Source organism: Perognathus longimembris, chromosome 10 (assembly GCF_023159225.1).
Source record: "Perognathus longimembris pacificus isolate PPM17 chromosome 10, ASM2315922v1, whole genome shotgun sequence".
Lineage (NCBI taxonomy): Eukaryota > Metazoa > Chordata > Mammalia > Rodentia > Heteromyidae > Perognathus > Perognathus longimembris.
The window spans coordinates 30,469,776-30,492,745 of record NC_063170.1 but is presented as its reverse complement, the minus strand read 5'-3'; the positions used below and the strand labels follow the sequence as shown (position 1 = coordinate 30,492,745).

Below are 22,970 nucleotides of genomic sequence, written 5' to 3'. Positions count from 1 at the left end.
CACAAATTAAATTTTTCCTTGCTCAAACACAAGGAGATGAAAACAGTACCTTCCTCTTATGATTTGACTTACAATTATAATTTATAGGTTCCATTGCTTAATTGCTCTCTCCTAATTTGTTCTTAATACATATGTAAATCATGTTTTTTCTCCATTTACTCAAAAATTCCAGAAAGAATTAGTTATTTATTAAGTTTTTATGCAGTTGTAACCTGTTTACTTTTGTAAATAAAAGTTGGATATGTTTGAAAGTATTTTCATAAATATTCTAAAAAATTTTGTGTGCTGCCTTAAAAAAGTGGAAATAGTAAAATATCCCAAAATGTGAGATTTACTAAATGCACTGTTCTGATGAAATACTACAAAATCAGTAGAAATTATGTGTGGAGAAATATGTGGTAGATATATGTAAGACAGATTCACACATGAGGAAATCAGGTTAAAAGAATGCAACTATATATACAGATGAAAAGGGTACAAGGTCATTATTAATAATTTTCTTTTAGTATTTTAGAATTAAATGTAATTTTTATTGTATTTTTTATACTTATTTGTATTTTGCAAAGCATGTACAATGGACATAAAATAACACAGAAGTATTTTCTTGTATTTTTCTTTCCAAAATAAATAAATATGTCGAAGCAGGAAAAAAACAAATTGTGTGCCAATCCTGGGGCTGAACTCAAGGTCTGGGTGCTATCTGTGAGATTTTGTGCTCAGGGCTAGCACTCTATCATCTGAGCTATCGATCCACTTTCAGACTTTTTGGTAGTTAACTGGAATTAAGAGTCTATAAGACTTGTCCTGCCAGGGCTGGTTTCTAATAACAGTACTCAGATTTCAACTTTCTGAGTATCTAGGATTGGCATGCAACATTTTTTAGAATATTTATGAAAATGCCTTCAAACATTTCCCATTTGTATTTACAAGGAAACAGCATGCACATAGCAAATTTTAAATAAGTATGAATTGCTTAATCTTTATCATCATTTTGCAAAGATGATTTGTGAAGTGAATTACAAAAATTATAGTATTTCTCATTATTTCAAATACTTGCAATTTGAGTGAATGCCTGCAGGTGGTATTGATACATTATGGATTTGAAAGCTATATTTAACAAAATTCATTGTATACCAAACCATGTAGATTACATCGACGGGGTATTAATAAACACATTCTTAATTTATCCAAATGTTAAAATTCTTTAAAATATAAAGCAATGTAAATCTTTTTAAATAAAGCAGACTAATTCCACGTTTCAGAATCATTTAAATTAAACTTCTATAGTTTCTGTATGAAACAAAATATGCTGCTTTACTGCTCATTTCATATTTTCTGCCTTGCAGAATTCTTCCACTTGCCTTGTACACTATGCATTATTACCAGAATAGGGATTATAGCAATATGACCATTTTGTTAGCTAATTTAATGTGTAGAGACTGTTGCATCATTTTTATTTCATCTTATCAATATTTGCAATTAAATGTATTCAGACTTTTTAAAATAATAGTGATTTGAATTTTAAATTGATTTGAATGTTAAAAAGGAATTTTCTGAGATATATGTAGAAAAGTATACATACCTCCTTTGGCAAAAGCTGATTTTCTGAAGTAGGTTGGATTCCTATGGACTATTGAAATCTTGCTATTTTGTGAAACTTAAGGGGAAACCTCTGTATAACTACACAAATAGCTGCTTATAATTCAAATTGTATCCCATTTCTCCTTTAATCTCTACTTATCCTCTTATATTTCAACTTCATTATTAATAATCAATGATTAGTCATCATTAATTCATTTATAATCAGTTGAGAATTGATATTCAGTGTCCTAACTAGCCATTCCTGATATTTTTATAGATGGTCTTTTTTTCCTGGAAATATTAATCCCATTAAACTGCTTTCCTGAAATTTCAACACATATTTTAAAGAACACATATATGAACACACATACAAACACATACATGAAAAGACCTTGTGAATGTACAAGTTTCTGGCAATTACAGTTTGATACGAAGTTTGAAAGCAAGAGCCTAAGACAGCATTGTAATCAAGGCTTTGGCATTGTACTCAAGGCTGTGTGTCACAAAATAATGGCACTCCACACCTGCAAGTCTGAAAAGCCTGAAAAGCCTGAGAAGGAGCAATCTTATTGGAATTTAGAAACCTGTTTTTGAGCCTCCTCATGGCTGTTTTTACGTCTTGATTTCTCAACGTATAGATAGCTGGGTTCAGAACAGGTGTAAAGATGGTGTAAAATACAGACAAACTCTTCTCTGTCTCGAATCTGATTTGTGGCCACATATAGATGAGAATGCATGGCACAAAGAACATGAAGACAACGATGAAATGAGCTGTACAGGTTGAAAGGGCTTTAGAAGACCCTCTGGAGAAATGATTCTTGATTGTAATGAGGACAAACACATATGAAGTAAATAAAAGAATAAAACAGGACAAAGCAATAATTCCGCTTGTTGAGATCATGAACAGGCCCAGAATGTAAGTATCCACACAAGCCAGCTGGAACACCACAGGAAGATCACAGAAAAAGCTGTCTACCTTGTTGGGGCCACAGAATGGTAATGTGAGGGCAAATATAACCTGACTCATTGAATGCATGATTCCCACCACCCACGAAGCTACCCCAAGGGCAATACATATCTGGGGACTAATGATTGAAGCATAATGCAGGGGCTTACAGATTGCAATATATCTATCAAAAGACATAGCCATTAGTAAACCAATCTCAGTACCAGTGAAAAGATGCAAAAAAAATATCTGTGTGATACAACCATTGAAAGATATAGTTTTATGACCAGTAAGGTAATTTGTAATCATTTTGGGAGTGGCAAAGGAAGCGAGGGACATATCAATAATAGAAAGATTGGTAAGCAGGAAATACATAGGAGAATGCAGTTGGGAGTCAGCAGCAATTGTGATAACTATGAGGCTGTTACCTACCACTGTTGCCACATAAAACAATAAAAACACCATAAAGAAAAACATCGATGTTTCCGAAGAATTAGAGAGACCAAGCAAAACAAATTCAGATACAGTAGACACATTGGCCATGTCCAAAGCATTAGTTCATAGGTAGAAGTCTGTATCAACAAAGAAAACAATAAAAGGAAGCATGACTTAATTGAAGCAAAAGTTATTTCTGATTGTCTACTTTCAAAGACTCTTTTTCTTCTTTGAATACTTACACTTCTACTTACTTTACCTTTCTTATTTGATATATTGGCTTAAAAGGAAATTATGTCATAGAGGTAGACTAAATCATTCTGTAAAACACGTAATCATATGGATTGAAATTAGCATACTTTTTTGAGACAATGTCTGGCTATGTATTCCTAGATAGACTTTCCCTTCAAAGTCCCCAAAATAGAGATCTCAGGAATACTCTAACAGTCCTTGTTTAAAAAAAAATCCTTGTGGTTCCCAATGTCAATCAAACAGAAATAATAATATGAATATTTTACACATATAGTACTTTAACATTTGTCCATCAACTTGTTCTTATAATATTAATTATAATGGTTAACATTTAATAAGGATTTAATTTATGCTGATGATGTGTTAAACACAGAGAGATGTGCGCGCACGCACACACACACACACGCACACACACATACACACACACACATGCATCTAATCATTTGGAATTTATACATAAAGATACCCTTATGGAAAATGTGTATAACTGTATATCACAATACCTTTCAAAGAACATTGTTTTGAAGCTTTAAATATACTCATAGGACAGTTTTAAAGTTCCAGAGAACTGTTAACACATTTTCAGATAAAACTTTGAAACCCAGAACAATTCCTAAAGCATAGAAGAGTGAATGTCAAGTTTAATACAAAAAAATTAATTTATTTGAGTCTTTTTGCCTTACTGAAATGTCATACTCTTCCTTTTATAATATTTGAAATTGTACAATTTAAAATTCTACCCTTGTCTCCTAAAGGACATATGACATCACTTTCATGGAAAGAACTAAAAATATCCATCTCCTTCATGTCATTTCACTTTCAACTCTCCCATAAAATATTCCAACATATGAAATTGTTTTATTTATCTCAGCTCCATGAGATAGAGATTAGAAATGTGTACAGAATGGTCAAGTGTATAAAGTCTGCCACTAGAAATGATTTCTAATTCACCTCTGCTTACCAGGTCTACTGACAGAACCAGGACTTTAGATTATTTAGTATTAAGTAGCTTCTGACAAAGATCAAAGGAGTATTCTTAAGCACATTTTAAATGACCTACCCTATTCATTAATTATTCAGCAGCTATACATAAAGTGGCTGTTTTAGGGATTTGGGAATTGACCAAGAAATAATCTTGCAATGGGATTTATTAAACAACAGAGATAACTAAGAGTAGTTTTTTTCAAGAATCTTAAGGGAATTTGCAAAACTTCTTTTATTATAGGCACAAAAGAAATTGAGGAAATGGAAGTTGGAGAAGTCCTTATTTCAACTGGTTAATGCTTGTAATATGAGCTTCTCAGGAAGACCTAGAAATCTCCATTCAAAGCCAGCTGAGGTAATGAAATCTGTAGGCCACTATCTCCAATTAACCATTGAACTGCCAGGCTGGAGGCATGACATAGAATGCCAGATGTGAGAAAGGAATCCAATAAAGTGTGAAGACATGAGTCGAAATCCTAATGCCAGCACAAATGCACACACGCGCACACACACACATGCACACACACACAAATACTGTAAATATTATTGAATATCTACATGTAATCATAACTAAATAAATTCCTCAATCTCTCAATCTCTGAGTACTCTAAGACAAGAATAACTTGAAATTGGCATCGCTGTAGGCTGTAAATAACAAGCTAAAGAAGTTTTATAACACAACATTGGAGAAATGATTTTGAGCTGTTAGGGGAAAAATGAAAGAAAGTAAAAATGTTAATTTTTAGATTGATAAGCTAAATCAAAGATTGAAACTTATACTACCTAAAATATTATATTACATTAAAAAGTATGCTATTAACTTGAAAAAACATATTAGTCTAAAAGAGAAATCAAAGAGGATACCAGGCAACAGAAGGACCTCCCATGCCCATGAGTAGGCAGAATCAATATAGTGAAAATTGCCATATTGCCAAAAATGTTATACAAATTCAATGCATTCCCCACCAAAATCCCAGCTACATTCTTCACTAAAATAGAGAAAACACCCCCAAAATTCATATGGAGCAACAAAAGACCTAAAATAGCCAAAGCAATTCTACGCACAAGAAGCAGCACGGGAAGTATCACAATGCCGGACTTCAAGGTTTATTACAGTGCCATCAAAAAAACAGCCTGTTACTGGCACAAAAACAGATCTGAAGATCAATGGAATTGGGTAGAAGACCCAGAAATAAAACCACATACCTACAGTCAGCTGATATCTGACAAACGAGCCAAAGACTCAAATTGAAATAAACATAGCCTCTACAACTACTGGTGCTGAAAAAACTGGGCAGCAACATGCAGAAAACTCAAAGTGGACTCTAGCCTATCACCATGGACCAATATCAGTTCAAAATGGATTAAAGACCTCAACATCAGACCTGAAACTACTGAAGGACAGAGTAGGAGGTACACTAGAACTTATAGGCATAGGCAGGAACTTCCTGAATAGAGTCCCAGGGCCACAACAGATAGGAGAGAGACTTGACAAATGGGCCTACTACAAAATAAAAAGTTTCTGCACAGCTAAAGACAGAGCCACTAAACTAGAAAGACAGCCAACCATATTGGAAAAGATCTTCACCAGAAAAGCACAGACAAAGGCCTTAATATTCGTCATCTCCAGAGAACTCAAGAAACTTACCCCTTCCAACCCAGTAAATGGGCAAGAGAGCTAAAGAGAGACTTCACAGGAGAAAAAATAAAAATGGCCAAGAAACAAATAAGGAAATGTTCAACAACACTGGCGGTAAAGGAAATGCAAATAAAAACAACCCTAAGATACCACCTTACCCCAGTCAGAATGGCTTATACTCTGAACTGAGGCAACAACAAATGATGGAGGGGATGCAGAGAAAGAGGAACCCTTCTCCACTGCTGGTGGGAGTGTAAACTAGCATAACCGCTCAAAATACTCAGCATCGACATACCCTACGACCAGCCACACCAGTTCTAGGCATCTATCCTAAACAACAGGATCCAGGATACCCCAAGGACACCTGCACATCCATGTTTATAACTGCACAATTTACAATAGCCAAGGTATGGAAACAACCCAGATGCACCACTACAGATGAATGGATCCAAAAATTGCATTACCTGTACACAATGGAATTCTACAAAGCAATTAGAAATGATAAAATAAAGGCATTTACAGGAAATGGTCAGATCTTGAAGAAATAATATTGAGAGAGAGAGAGAAGCCTAGAACACCGATAACAAAGGCACATACTTTCCCTGATATGTGGATGTAAGGGGGGAAAAAGTTAAGAAGCTGAGATTTGGTCTATAAAATAACAAACATCTTTTCAAATCATATTTGTATATGTTTTAGTCAGTGACTTTACATCAATATCCCTAAAATCAAACCATTACTAAATAAACACAAAAGTGTCTAGGATAGTCCTAACAGAGGACCACAATAGCTCAACAGCTATGCGCAGATGATTATGTAAGATGAGGCTAAGCAAAAAGAACTCCAAGATATGGAAACAAGTGTGTTTTATTGTTGTTGTTATCCTTAATGTACTATGTGAATTTCCTATTTCTTATACCTTGTTGCTACTGTATATGATTCTGGTACACTGGATATATGCTTATCTGAAATAGGCAAGGGAAAGGGAACATCAAAAGTGTGAGACAAAGAATAAAGGCCAACCAATGCAATAGTTATACTTGTAAGAAAATATGTTGGAAAGGAACTGTACAACTAGCAGAATGGAAGGGAGGAAAGGTGAGAGAAAAATGAGGGAGGAACAAGTATGACAAGAAATGTACTCACTACTTATGTAACCATAAATCCTCTGTACATCACCTTGACATTAGAGGTAATTTTTTTTAAAAAAAGAACTTCACATAGGACATTAAAAGTAACAACAATGAAAAAACATATTTTCCATATCTTGGAGTTCATTTTGCTTAGCATCATCTTATATGATCATAGTCATAGAGCTATTGTGATCTTCTGCTAGGACTATCCTATATATATACAAATTATTATCAATTAGGGGAAACCTAGAGTCTATGCTTCTTTTGGTCTTGGCTCAGTTCATTAATTATATGATTTCTTCCCGTCTTTCTTTCCATTGTTCTTACGAATAGGGCAATGTCATTCTTTCTGATAATTCCATTGTGTATATACTACCACATTTTCTTTTTTTCTAATAATAATTACTTATTTATTGTCAAATTGATGTACAGAGGGGTTACAGTTTCATATCTTAGGCCATGGGTACATTTCTTGTACTATTTGATACCTCCTTCCTCATTCCCCTGTTCTCTCTCCCCCTTTCCCTCTCCTCCCATGAGTTGTTCAGTTGGTTTACACCAAATGGTTTTGCAAGGATTCTTTTGGAGTCGTTTGTCTTTTTATCCTTTGTCTCTCGATTTTGCTATTCTCTTTCACTTCCCTAGGTCTAATACCAGTACATACAGTATCCCGGGTACTCAGATGAGATACAGTGATAGCACGGGTACAATCACAGGAAGGGGATACAAAAGGATCATCAACAAAAGAAGCTACGGTTTCACATGGCTATTACCACATTTTTTTAATCCATTCATTTACTGAAGGGCATCTGGGTTGGTTCCATATTTCAGCTATGGTAAATAATGCTTCAGTGAACATGGTTATGCTGGTTGTTTTAGCATGGCCTTGTTTGTTGTCCATTGGGTAAATAGCCAGAAGTGGGATTGCTGGGCCATAGGGGAGGTCTATGTTTGGTATTTTGAGGAACCTCCATAATGCTTTTCAGAGTATTTGAACAAGTTTACACTCCCAGAAACAGTGTAGTAGGATTCCCTTTTATACACATCCTCACTAGAATCGGTTTTAATTAGTTTTCTTGATAATGTATATTTTTAATTGGGGTGAGGTGGAATCCCAGCGTTATTTTGATTTGCATTTCTTTTCTATGGCCACAGATGTTGAGCACCTTTATTTTTTGGCCAGTCTTGGGGCTTGAGCTCAGGGCCTGAGCACTGTCCTGCCTTCTTTTGCTCAAGGCCAGCACTCAACCACTTGAGCCACAGCGCCACTTATGGCCTTTCTGTACATGTGGTGTTGAGGAATTGGACCCAGGGCTTCATGTATACAAAACAAGCACTCTTGGCACTAGGCCATATTCCAAGCCCCTGTTGAGCACTTCACCTGTCTATTGGCCATTCGCATTTCCTCTTCACAGAAGTTTCCCTTGAAGTCCTTAGCCCATTTTAGTAATGGGGCAGTAGTTTCTTTGAGGATTTGTTTGGGGGGAACTTAATTTGTTGATTTCCAAGTGTATTTTTGATATGAGGCCCTTGTCTGTTGTATGACTAGTGAAGATCTTCTTCCCAATCTGTGGGCTTTCTGTTTATCTTGCCAACCATGTCCTTTGCCATGAAGGAGCTCTGAAGTTTCATGCCATCCCATTTGTCCAAGCTTTTTTTGGATTGTTGTGTTTCTGGGTCTTTGTTAAGAAAGTTTCTCCCTGTGTCAAAGAGCCCAGTGTTTCTCCTATTTCTTCCTGCAATGTTTTCAGGGTATCTGCTTGTACCTTGAGGTCTTTGATCCATTTGGAATTGATTCTCATATAAGGTGATATATAAAGATCTAACTTCATTTTTTACAGGTGTTTAACCAATTTTGCCATCACCATTTGTTGAACAGGCTGTCTCTCTTCTATCCTAATTTTAGGCTTCCTTACCAAAGATTAGGTGACCATAGATCTCTGGGTTTATTTCTGGGCCTTCAGTTCTATTCCATTAATCCTAAGGCCTGTTCTTGTGCCAATACCAAGCTGTTTTTATTAATATACCTTTTTAATAGAGTTTGAAGTTTAATATTGATATTCCTCCAGTACTGTTCCTCTTGCTTGGGATTGTTTTTCTATTCTGGTTCTTTTATTGTTTCATATGAATTTTTTGATTGCTTCCGCTAAAGAATGTTGTTGGGATATTAATGGGCATTGTGTTGAATTTGTACATAGCCTTTGGCAGTGTTACCATTTTCATAATGTTAAACTTCCCAATCCAGGAGTATGGGAGGTTTTTCCATTTCCTCATTTTTACTTTAATTTTCTTTTTAAAGTTTTCATCATAAAGGTCTTTCAATTCCTTGGTTAATTTTATTCCTAGCTACTTTATTTTTGAGGCTATTACAAAAGCAGTTGCTTTACGGGTTTTGGCCTTGCTCTTCTCACAGTTGGCATACAGATAAGCTATTGATTTTTAAGGATTAATTTTATGTCCTGCTACTATGCCAAAGTTCCGGATAAGCTCAAGTAACTTGGGAGTAGAGTCTATCAAGTTCTCTAAATAGAGGATCATGAAATCTGCAAAGAAAGAGTTTTACTTCAGCTTACCCTATTTGGATGCTCTTTATATTTGCATCTTACCTTATTGCTTTAGCTAAGAATTCTAGTACTATATTGAAGTGGAGTGGAGAGAGTGGCAATCTATATCACCCAATTTTAAAGGAAATGGCTTTAACTTTTTCCATTGGGTATAATGATAGCCACAGATCCATCATGCACATTCTTTTCTTATATTCAGGAGTGTTCCATGGGTTCTTGTCAAATACTTCTTCTGCATCTCAGGAAATGATCATATGGTTCTTGTCCTTGGTCTTATTGATGTGATGGACTATATTAATTGAACTGTGTGTATTGAACCAACTTTGCATCTCTGGAATGAATCCTGTTTGATCACAGTGTTTAATTTCTTTGATCAGTTGTTGTATTCCATTGGCCAGAATTTTGCATTGGGTCTATAGTTCCATTTCCTTGATGAATCCCTGTCTGGTTTTGGGATAAGGATTATGCTGGCTTCATAGAAGGAGTTTGGTAGTGAACTTTTGCTTTCAATTTCTTTGAAAAGTTTGGGGAGCATTGGTATGGTTTCTTCTTTGAAGGCCAATAGGATTCAGCTGTGAATCCATCTGTTCCTGGGCTTTTCTTGGATTGGAGGCCCCCTATTGAAGTTTCTATTTCATTACTTGTTACAGAATTATTTAGTTTGTTTAAGTCTTCTTGGCTAAGTTTGGGCATATCTGTGTTTGCTAGAAATTCGTCCATTTCTTCCAGATTCTCAACTCAGTGGAAAAGCAAACTTCACACACGGAAATGTGTTACTTATTGAAGAATGGCTAATCCAATATACTGTAGCAGTGCAGAAACTTATGCAATGTTAATGAGAAAGGTAGAAAGGGTGTACTTCAGATACAATTGATTTTCTTTCTGCGTTGAGATTAAGTATTCATTTTTAAGTATTCATTTCTTTATAAGCAGTGTTATGCTCCTTCATTTTTTCCCACTTTTCCTCCTAGGCTTCCCTCTCCATCCCAAAGCTGTAAAGTTCATTTCCATAGATGTGTCTAGTGAGTATCATTATTGCATTGGTTTATCTTTTGTTCTACCATTTCTGCTATTTACCTTCCCTTCCCCAAATCAGATAAACTTATACACAAGACAAAGGATACAGAAAATAAAAACAATTAGAACAGATAATAAGCCAAAGAAACAAAGAAAAAGGAAGAAAAAAGAGATTACTGCAAACAGTACACTAAAGAAGGGGAAAAAAAACCACCTTCTCATATCCATTCCTTGCAGTTCATTTCAATCAGCATTTTATATATTCATATGGACAAAGATATTGGGCTATTTTGATCCTCTATTAAGAATATCCTAGACATATTTTAATTATTGCAAATGAGGGAAACCATAACCATGCAGCCTGTGTTTGTTGGGTGTGGCTTGCTTTGCTTAATAATTTTTTTCCAAGTCTTTGCCTTTCCTCATGAAAGGAGCAATGTCATTCTTTCTGGTGGAAGCATAGAATTCCATTGTATATATACACCACATTCTTTTGAGCCATTCATCTACTAAGGAGCATCTGGGTTGGTTCCATAATTTATCTATGGTAAATAATGCTTCAATGAACATGGCTGTGCTCTTAGCTTTGTTGTGGCCTAGCTTGTGGTCTTTTGGGTAAATTCCCAGGAATAGGATTGCTGGGTCATAGGGGAGCTATATGCTTAGTCTTATGAGGAACCTCCATACTTCTTTCCAGAGTGGTTGAACAAGTATAGATTCCCATCAACAGTGAAGTCGCATTCTCCTTTGGCCTTATCCCCACCAATATCTGTTATTAATTTTCTTGATAATGCCCTTTCTAATTGGGGTGAGGTAGAATCTCAATTTTGTTTCAAAATACATTTCTTTTACGGCCAGAGGTGTTGAACATTTCTTTATGTGTTTATTGACCATTTTTATTTCTTTGTTGGAGAAGTCTCTCTTTAAGGGTTTAGCTCCCTTGATGGGGTAGTTGTTTGTATGAGTATTTTTGTGGGGTAATATATTTAGCTGAAAGTGTATTTTAGATATGAGGCCCTTCTCTGATATATGGTTAGTAAAGATCTCTCACATTGGGCTTTACATTGATCATGCTACATTGATCATGCCCATTGCCATACAGAAACTCCTCAGCTTAATGCAATCCCATTTACCCAGGATTCTTTCTTTTGTTCTGTTTCTGGGTTGTTTTCTTAGTTCAAAACATGCCAAGTAACCCTAGGGTTTCCCCTGTCCTCTCCTGTAATATTTTCAGGGTATCTGTTCTTATTTGAGATCTTTGATCCATTTGGAATTGATGCTGGTTCAGGATAATATATAAGGATCTAACTTCAGTTTTCTACACGTGTTTAGCCAATTCTGCCAGCATCATTTGATGAATAGGATATATTTTTCATATACTGTGCTCTTGGCTCCCTTATCAAAGATTAGGTGGCAAAGATCTGTGGGTTAATTTTTGAGTCTTTGATTCTATTCCATTGGACCTTAGCCCTGTTCATTTGACTGTACCAAGCTGGTTTTTTATACAACTCTAGCTTTGAAACAGAGTTTTAAAGTTGGATATTCATATTCCTCCAGCACCGTTCTTCCAGCACTGCTCTTCCTGTTTTTTTTTGTTGTTGTTTGTTTGTTTTTTACTATTCAGGGTCTTCTATTATTCCATATGAATTTTTGGATTGTTCCTTCTGTATCATTAAAGAATGTTGTTAGGATTTTGATGGGTACTGCATTGAATTTTAGATAATTCTGAGCAATACTGCCACTTGATTCTATTATTTTCTGGTTCTAATTTGAACAATTTCCACAATAATACTTTCTCAATATTTCCAAATATGTACTTGATTATGTTTCCATAAATCTAGATAGTCTTTGTATCTGTAGGTGAATCATGTTTAATAATTGCTTTATATAATGTTAGATATGTCATCATTCATTTTCCTGTTAACCTATGTAGTAAGTCACAACATACAAGAATTGGAAGCATTTTCATTACAACTATAAAAGATAAGTTTAAAAGATAAGACAAAAAAGGCAAGAGATGAAATATCTTAATTATACCTCATATTTGTTTATTTAAAACATTATTTGATCTTAAAAGGCATTCCTTTTTCCCACAGTGAAATTATTATTTTGCATCCTTCATGCAATTGAGGGACATGTTTCAATTTGTCTTCTAAATTGTTTTTATTATCTTTAAGTAGTTTTACAAAGATGTTACTATTTAATGTCAGTTTATAAGTACAATGCATCTTGATCATTATTCCTGTTTTTCATTTTCTCCCCATCCCTCCCATATCAATGCCTCTCATCAATTTTCCTAGTTTCATAGGATATATATTGAACTTTATGAGATATCTTCACATTCTACTATTTCTTCAGAAAAATATAGGAACATAAATGAAAGTGGTAACTATAGAAATGCACCCAAAATAAGCCAATATTGGCATAGATCCAACACTAGATAATTTTACAAAGTCTATTCAAATAGTACTTACGTCTGCATTTAAGTAACTTCAATTTGTGTATGTTGATCCCAAAACCAACCTCAAGATTATTAATATATAATTATTATATTAAGTATGGATGTCAACAACTGGTGAGTATTTCACATGTATTTTTGCTGAATTATTGCAATAATGCTAAAATGCTATTCATATATATGAAGAAACTGAGAGTTAATAACATTATAAAAATTACTCAAACTTTCACAAGTGGTAGGACTGGAATTCAGACTTACTCTAAACTAATAAACACCCCCCAAGACAGACAGATTATGTGCTTCAATAGGGTATATAATACCTAGAAAGGGCCTTAAATAGTATATGTCTCAATAAATAATTACAAAATAATTGACAACTCAAGAGCAGAGAATCATATTAAGAAAATTTTTGAAAGAATGAAAATGAGTTAAAAGTAAAATTCCAAAAACTTCACCTGTTTTATTTGTCTAACTATCGTGAGAAAATAAAAATGGTTTCTGATTTGGTTTAAAATGTAACTAGTTTTCTAACTGAGAGTCAGTGGCTCACAACTATAATCCTAGTTACTCAGGAGACTGAGATCTATGGACCATCATTCAAAGCCAGTCTAGGCAGGAAAAGCACAGGAGAATATTATTTCTACCAAATAAAAAAGAACCTGAAGTAGAGTTATGGCTCAATCGACATAACACTATCCTCAAGAAATAGAAGTTTAGGGACAGTGCCGAGATCCTGAATTCAAGCTGTAGGGCCAGAAACACACAAACAAACAAGTTTTAAAATTTCTTTTAAATTCTAAATAGTAGAGCATTTTAAATGTTAAATATTTAATGAGAAGTTTGTAACTAAAATATACAGAGATCTTAAAGGTCCAAGTTAAAAATAAAACATATGGAACTATACAACTTGAGGGGATGGGAGGGCAAAACTGGGAGAAAGCGAGGGAAGGGATGACACTGTTCAAAATAAAATGTACTTATATAACTATTTGTATAAATCTACTTATATAACCTGACTTATGTAACTGTAAACCATCTATACATCACCCTTCAAGAACAATTACAAACATAATGTCTTGGTGAGTAAAGGTAAAAATAATAAAATAGATTCCACTTGTTTAAAATTATGAAATTGTTAATGCCATTTCTTTCTTTTTTTAAGGTAAAGTCTTGTGCTTTTCTCATTGTACTCACCATCCAAATTTCATCAGATTACTACCAGAACTCTTTTCATATCAGTCAATTCAAGGAGACATAATCATTTAGTATGTCACAATATCTGCCCATCTGATCTAGTTTTGCCACACACCATCATTGCCAAGGGAAAGTAGAACAATGTTCTACTTTTCTTCTATTATATTGTAAATTAAGTCCTAGAAAATCCAGAAAATAGTATACCAAAGATTACATTGCTAAAGCTTTGACTTGAATGCATAATTCCTCAAAAGCATAGGACTTAAAAAACAGATGCCACTATGCACCAGTGGCTGATGTTCTGTAATGCTAGCTACTCATAAGGCTGAGATCTGAGGAGCACATTTTGGAACCACCTCAAATTAACCACCTAAAAGCTGAAAATGGAGGTGTGGCTAAGTGATAGTGCACTAACCTTAACAGCCCTCAGGGACAGCACTCAGGCCAAGTTCAAGCCTCAGGAGAATCACAAAGAAAAAGAATTAAATCAGATCCACTTGAAGCCAAGGTCTAAGACAATATGAAATGATTTTTTTAAAAATTTATTCTAATTCTATAAAATAGTCACAGAAATATTTAATTCCTTTTTGTAATAATCAGATATGAAAAATAATACCAGAATAAAGAAATGCTCCACAACTTAATATAAGATACACACTGATCTAGGGAAATGTTCTTTGTTCCTAGTAGTGACTCAGCCTTAAACTAGTTTTATGAGCCTCTGAATCTTTTGGCCTTTAGCTGTGCAGAAAATAATATGTTAGCTGATTTCCAAAAACAATAATAAAAAATCTATTTTATATAGTCCATAATAAAGCAGGAGAAGTGAAGTATATATTTCTTAAATTATTTTCATATTTTCTTCTCACTAATAATATTATACATAAAATTAGAAGCAAAATTTATACCAAGTCTAATATTTTGAAAATGAAAGGGTTGTCATGAATGTAATGGTTTAATAGGCCTTTAAGTGTTTAGTGTTAATAACAAGTATTTAATCAAACCTACAATTTTTCCACAGACATCTTTCTAATATTTAATCCAATTCAAGTAGTAGTTTACATTCTATGATTTTAAACCTTACAAACGATTCTTACCCTATTTGTTGTACCTACTATCAAGTGACAATTACAATTTTAAGAACCTGTTCTGTTAAATTTTAAATCTTCCAAAGTGTTCTTATGTTCGAAATTGAACTCAATTTCCCCCCTCTCAATCAATGTTTTTAACAGCATTCAAAAATTTTTCTTTACATTATCAATTTTCACATGGAAAAAGTCTGTTATAAAAGAAGTCCATTATATCCCAAACTCCTGACTAAAACTGTGAATTAAAGTGGATACCATCAAGATACCACCATATGTCTGATAGCAAGAATGAGATGTTCCTGAGTAGAACATAAGAGAACTACATTTTATGTCAGGGTTCTCTATGTGTCTTAATCTGAAATATGTATGTAGTATTTGTGAATATATAAAACCCTCAGTTTATGTTCAGAATTTTGAAAGTTTGTGCATTTTCTTTGAAAATAAACGTTAGATTTCAACTATTATCAAATAAATAACAATCTCTCAAGAGATTTGTAATTACTGTACTTTTAACCCAGGTGTTGCTTATTTTCATCGCTGGCTGTTTACTAAAAATGGTTTTAGGCAGATAGACTCTTCTGTTAACAAAACGGGAAAGTCATCTCAGATAGAATATTTTGTGCATAATATTGGATATTTTGGCCCATTATTGAAATATCTGTGACTTCGTTTCTTCACTACTATCTTTACTTCATGATTTCTCAATGTATAGATATAAGTGGATTCAGAAAGGGAGTAAAGATGGTGGCCGACAGACATGGATTGCAGGCTGAGCACGGATGGCCCAAATTCACAGAGAAAGCATGAGTACCCCACAAAAGACATTCTCACTCACACCCACAGAGCAGCATCTGGAAGGTAGCCCTTCTCCCACTGCAAGAGTGAAACACCATCTTTGACTCTGGCATAGACCTGGTCAGACCAGACTGGAACTAAAGTGGGCCAGGGGAAAGTGAGGACAAAGGGTCCATCTTTAAAAAGTGCAATAGTGAACTGTGAGAGCCAGATTCGCTCAGGAGAATGACCCCTGCCTAGGTGGGAGACTTGTCCCCAGGACATAGCTCACAGACTCAGGTAAACTCAGCCAGAGGTGCCCCGCCTCACCCTGTTCCACCGACTTAGCGGCTGCTAATTTTCCAGCAGCCAGAAATTCTAAAATCAAACCAAAAGTGGCAAACAGCTACGGGTGGCACGGAACAATCAGACTGGAGAGAAAACAGTTTCCAAGACAGATAAATAGCCCCATTCCAGAGGACAACCAATTCTCAGCAGGATATGGAGCTAAATTACACAGCCAGCTCTGCCTAAGAGAAGGTTGCCCCACCCAGGAGCGAGGAACCTCCCCAAGGTAAGCGACTCTCAACCAGGTAAACCAGGCCACAGACATCCCACCCTGCTGAGCCCGAAGCCTAATCATAGCCAGGCCTTAAAGGCAGTGGCCCTACAGCAGACAGGAGGAGCCATGATTCCCAAAACTGTCAGTGTCCCCCATCTACAGAGGGCACCCAAGTCCTACCCGTAAGCTGTGCGAAACACAGAGCCCCAGGACTTAGCTAACAGGGGATGAGGGTCAGAGCAGACCCACCCCCTGCAAACTGAAAGCAAATCAATCCAGCCAAGCAGGTGGAAAATAGACTTTAGACCATGGCAAAGAAACTAGAAACTGGAGAGAGCCCACCTGAGCAAGTAAGACTCCATTTTTTAACATACTTTTTTATTTTTTATTTTTCATTTTTGAGTTGTGGTTTATTTTTTGTTTTCTATTTTTATGTTTGTTTTATTGGGGGTATTTTTGGTAATTTTTCGTGTGTTGTGTGTTTGTTTTCCTGTATTTTTTCTTTGTTTTTCTTATCACATTTTTTTCTTTAAAATTAGTTTCCTTTGACTAACACCTTTACTAATTTCTGCTGACTCCCCATTGTCTATCACTTTAACCTCGTTCTTTCTACCAATTCTACTCTTAGCAACATTTCTACTTCACTGAAACTAAACCAAAATTATAACAGCCCCCCCCCACATTTATTTTGCTTATTCACTTCACTACCCCTAAATTATCATCCTAAATTTAGTTTCAGGACCTCCAGACTCCATTGACCCCTGGTTATCGGATAGAGGGTGTCCCTGTTCAATCCTAGTGAATCAAAGGGGTTCATAGAGAAGTCCCACCAGTCCAAAAAGAACTAAATATAAGAACAAATATTGCTCATAGCGTTTTAATGGTAAATAAGTAACTACTGAATACAGGGCTCAGGGTTGGTTGTTATATTAAAAGTGTATTCTTTGGGGACACCAAATCAGAATTTATATACAAAAGAGACAGGGAAGGTATCTGTATATAATTGTGAACTTCTAAGATTTATAAAACAGTGGTTGGTAAAGTCTTCTTTGGGTCTTAAACAGTGCTCACAGGTGCTTGTAGATTGCCATTTTCAATCTAAATGTGCAGAAGAAGCACAAGAAAGATGGTAAGCCAGGGAATCTCATCACCCCTGCAAAACAAGCAAGAAGCAGAGCAGTAAATCAAATACCTAGAAGAGAACCCTCAAAATGCCCTACAAGATCTACTGATAAAAAATCTTAAACAAAAATTTAAATCAATACATCAATCCATCCATAAAGATATGGGGGATTTCATGGCCTCCACAAATAGAAAGGTAAATGAACTTCAAGAGTCCAATGAAAAGAAAGCTACCCAGCTGAAAGTTTTGAGAGACAGCATTCAGAACCAACTGAATAAAGTAAAGAAGTCCACATAGGACCTAAGAGAAAATTATAGCATAGATATGGAAGCCATCAAGAAGGGCCAGTCAGAAAGAAGAGAGATTGAAAATCAAGTAGCTAGCCTACAGTCCCAACTAGATGAAGCAGAGGATCGAATCTCAGGAACTGAAGATTCCCTAGGATCTATGGAGAAGATCAAAAAACAATGCAAAACCAATCCAATCAACAAAGCAGATCACTCCAGGTGCTCCAAGATATAACCAGAAAGCCCAATTTAAAGCTAATAGGTATTGAGGAAAACCTAGAGAAGGAAGTTAGCGGAATAGCCAACCTATTTAACATATTAGCTGAGAACTTCCCAAATATCCAGAAGGATAGGCCTATCCAGATACAAGAAGCATTTAGAACCCTAAAACAACCAGACCAGAATAGGACATCCCACCGACATATTGTGATCAAAACAGGATCAACAGAGTCCAAGGAAAGAATCCTTAAAGCTGTGAGGGAGAAGAAAATAATCACATATAAAGGAAAACCAATCAGAATTACCCCCAGACTTCTCTGTAGAGACCATGAGAGCAAGGAGAGCCTGAAATGAGGAATACCAAACCCTAAATAAAAATAACTATCAACCAAGAATACAGCTAAACTCTCATTCATAGCCAAAGGTTAAATAAAAGTCTTCCACAGTAAGGAAAAATTGAAACACTATCTCCACCAAGTGAGCCCTACAGAAAATCCTCAAAGATCAGTTGATGTTGTGGGGTGGCCCTCCCACCTGTGTGGAGTGTGCCTATTAGAGCAGGCAGTGCTGCTGAGGGGGCAGCTTGCCCACTTGTGTGCTTAGGCTAGGGGTTGGGCACAAGATCTTCCTGTTGGAGGGCTAGCACACTGATCCACACTGGCCCTCCAGGGTGCTTGTTCGTGTGAGCTCCTGTGCTTCTTTTGGGGGCACTCTGCCCTGGATTGTTGGAGGGTGCTTGTGCCCTCTCATGAATCTACTGTGGGGGTGGTATCCATGGTCCCCAGCAAGTTCTAGTGTCTGGATGTGGGTTGGTGCCCACAGACTGTCTGCGCCTCCACTGTGAGGAGGGGAGTGGGGGGGGGTGTGCTCAGGCCCAGGTCACCCTGTTGGGCTGCTATTGCACACTAGCAAGTCTGTGACTGTTGTTAAAAAGTCTGCGCGGACCAGGGAGCCTCAGGTGGCATTCTAATGCCTACCAGTCCCTGGGTCCCTGCTGGGGGCGGGGGCTGGTGCAGAGAGATTCAGGCTCCCCAGCTGGGGCTTTTGGGGCACTGGCCTAAGGTGTCTCTCGGTCACTTTGTTGGGCACTTCTCCACCTGCTGCTAGCTCCTGTGACTTCCCAGGAGCTGTAGGGTCCTAGAGTCACAAGATATGGGTTTTTTTTTCCTTTGGGGTAGGGAGGGCTCTAACTTCTTTGTCCTGTTGTGATGAGGTTTTGGGTCTCTGCTAGAGCTGATCTCCCATTGGGGTGTTGGGGGGAAATGGGGAACTTACTGGTTCTAGATTGTGTGTGTGTCCCGCTCTGCTGTGGGCTTTTCCAGGCTGGGGTGTGGCAATCAATCTTTTGGTGGTGGCAGTCCGGGCTCTCTGTCTCCCTGTCTGCGCCGCCTGGTTCCCCTGCTGTTGTTGTCTGGTCCCCGCCTTTGGTCCCACACCTCCAGTCCCGCTCAGCCATCTGTCTAGGTCCGGTCTGTGTGCAGTCTGGTGCCTGTGGAGTTCCTGCTGTCTGGACTCTGCACTCATGGCATTACTTTTTGGCTGTTGCTTCTGTGGTCACTGATGGTCTGCGGTCCCATTTACTGGCACTGGGTCCGCTTTCCCAGCTGGACCCTGTTCCGGCTGGGGTGGGGAGGGTAATCCGGAGATTTTCTGGCTCTGTGCAATTTATAGGCTTTCTTTGTTTGTTCTTTTTCATTTCCTGTGTTTCTCTGTTTGCTCTGGTTGTTGGGTTTGGTGGTCTCTTGATGGGGCATTGGGTGTTGGAGTTCCCAGCTCACTATTTGGTTGGAGAGAGTTGGGGTGCCTCCCTATTGTGATGGCGACATCTTCCCTCCTCCACATCATTCTATTTAGAATGGCTATTATCTAGAAAACTAACAGTAGCAGATGGTGATGGGGATGTGGCCAAAAGGTAACTCTACTATACTATTTTGGGGAGTGCAAACTTATTCAGCCACTCTGGAAAGCAGTGTGGAAGTTTCTCAAAAGACTAAACATAGAAGTCCCCTATAATTCAGCAATCCAACTCCTTGGCACAAGTAGATCACTAACAAAGCCATGCTCAAGCTACCATCATGACTATATTTTGAAGCACTAGAATATGGAATTAAAACAAATATCCCTCAGTTCGTGAACTGATCAAGAAAATGTTGGATATAGACACAATGGATTGTATTTATACATCAAAAAGAAAGATAATGTAACATTAATAAGGAGATAGAAATAGTAGAATTTCAAAGAAGAAAACCATTCAAGACCAAAAACCCAGAATTCACATTTTTAGCTGTACCTAATCTTGAGTATTGTAGATACTGTAGCCACATATGAACCTAATAAAAGGTGGACATTCTTGGGCACAGAATATGCAGTTTCTAAATAAACACTAGTTAAAAAATAATCTATTCCAACTTACATACAAATCCTAAAATACCAAGAATTAACAAGCTTAGAATGAATAAACAAAACAATTTATGCATCCGTAGACATCAGCTGTCACTCCTTTCATGAAAGCCCTAAATTTCAGAAGTTATGCTACAATACACATACAAAATTACATTTTTTTGCGTCTTTTTGTTACTACAATATAAAGAATACTACATAAAAACTATCATTTTCCCTGTTCATCAGATCATAACCTAAAGTGAATGTTTAATGGTTGAACATCGTAGGATGCAATTTTATCTCAGAAGTGGAAAATTTGCCTGTATATAAGGGCCTGAGTTTAATCCCTAGAATGGAAAATGTCTGAGCTTGTCACTCTTTATACCATAAACCGAAAGTATCCTTTATATACAACACACATTGTACCTTTACTACTGCATAATGATCATGTAAGATAGTTACTTCATTTTCATATTTTAGTAAAAACCAATGGCATTAAATATGACACCATTGCTTACTGGCAATAGGATTCTTAAATTGGCAAGGAGCTTCACACTGCTTTAAGCTCCAAAAACAAGACTAATTCAATATCAAAATCTGTATTTAAGCAAATATTTTCTCGAAATAATTCTGTTGTAAATTTCTGTTTGAGCCAGGTTACAAAACTCTGTAAGTTTCTACTATGATTTCAACATGTAGTATCTTCCAAAAGGCTCATGTGTGAATCTTTGGTCTAAGTTGCCGGTGAGAAGGATTGGATCATATGTGCAATAACTTCACCAATTGATTCATTTTAATAAGACAACTAAGCCTTCATCTCAATAACTCTTTACCTCAACACAGCAGTTAGAACAAGCTGGAGAAAGTAAATCACCAAGAACATGCCTGTGACAAATATATCTTTTAGTAGGCTCTTTTTGTCTTTCTCTGAAGTTTGGTGATATGCTTTGATGCATCACGTACTCTCCATCATTCTGATTCTGCCTCTTACATGCCTAAAGGAAAAGAGCCATCTGACTATATACTGAAATATTTGAAAACTTGAGCCAAAGTAAATCTTTTCTAATTTAAATAGAATTATTCAGGTATTTTTTAAAGCAATGACAATACAATTTCTCAGAGAATTATTTCCTTTCATGACTTGAATTATATAGAATACTGATTAAGTGTATTTCAAAAAGTTTTTAATAGACTTCTGTTTGAGTCAAGCTTTATATTCACAGAAAAATTGAGCAAAATAAGCAAAGATCCCATGTTACTCTTTCACATATGCAACGTATTCCACTATTAACACCCCAAACAACAGTAGTATATTCATCATAATCATAACTGTACAGTGATCCACCATTAATATTCATAGTCCAGTGTTTAGTATTCTACACTAAGGTATACATTTGTAATCATATATTTTATGAGTTTTACAGATATAAAAATCACATGTATCGGGCTGGGGATATAGCCTAGTGGCAAGAGTGCCTGCCTCGGATACACGAGGCCCTAGGTTCGATTCCCCAGCACCACATATACAGAAAACAGCCAGAAGCGGCCCTGTGGCTCAAGTGGCAGAGTGCTAGCCTTGAGCGGGAAGAAGCCAGGGACAGTGCTCAGGCCCTGAGTCCAAGGCCCAGGACTGGCCAAAAAAAAAAATCACATGTATCCACCAAATAATAAGACCCAAGCACCTCTTCATCTGTGCACATAATAATATAACGACCAAAAAGAACTCCAAAGATAAGGAAACAAGGGACATATTCTTAACTTGTCTTAGAGTTGTTAGAGGACTCTGTATTATTTACCTGACATATGGTACATACATGTGCACATCTGAGGGAAGATGGGAAGAGGACACAGAATGAGTAGAAAGTGAGTGAAAATGGTCTAGAGTTTAAAAGATAAATAAATTACTAGAAAGTGTGGGACATAAAACAGACAGTTTTAAGCTTCAAATTATAGTAATGAGTGGCTACATTAAAAAAAAATCCCAAAGAGCTGAATGATACACCTAAAGTTCTGAGACAAACAAGAAAAGATGAAGCCCAGACTTTGCAGAAAAATAAAGTGAAAGAAAGATTAGGGAAGAAATGAGTAAAACGGAGAGAACAAAAAGAATCAAATTTACTTTGACAACTCCACTAATCCCAAAAGAAAGAATGAAAGGACAACAATAGAGATTAAAAAGATGTATTTCACAACAAATGTCAACTAAATAAAAATGAGAAAATACATTGAAAACTTTTACTTAAGCATATTGGAAATTGAACTAGAAGAATATGAACCATTTGAAAAAATGCAATAATAAGCAATGAATTTGAAGCCATAATAATCTTACAAC

At 36.3% G+C, this 22,970-nt stretch overlaps 1 protein-coding gene across 1 annotated transcript in view; it reads right to left on the bottom strand.

The window, feature by feature from the left end:
- The window catches only part of LOC125357906 (olfactory receptor 4K2-like), a 64,066-nt gene that overhangs the window by 8,720 nt on the left and 32,376 nt on the right, over positions 1-22,970 (bottom strand). The window contains exon 3 of the mRNA XM_048354755.1: positions 2,106-3,084. Within this exon, the coding sequence (XP_048210712.1) occupies positions 2,106-3,084 (979 nt within the window). The remainder of the gene's footprint in view (positions 1-2,105; positions 3,085-22,970) is intronic.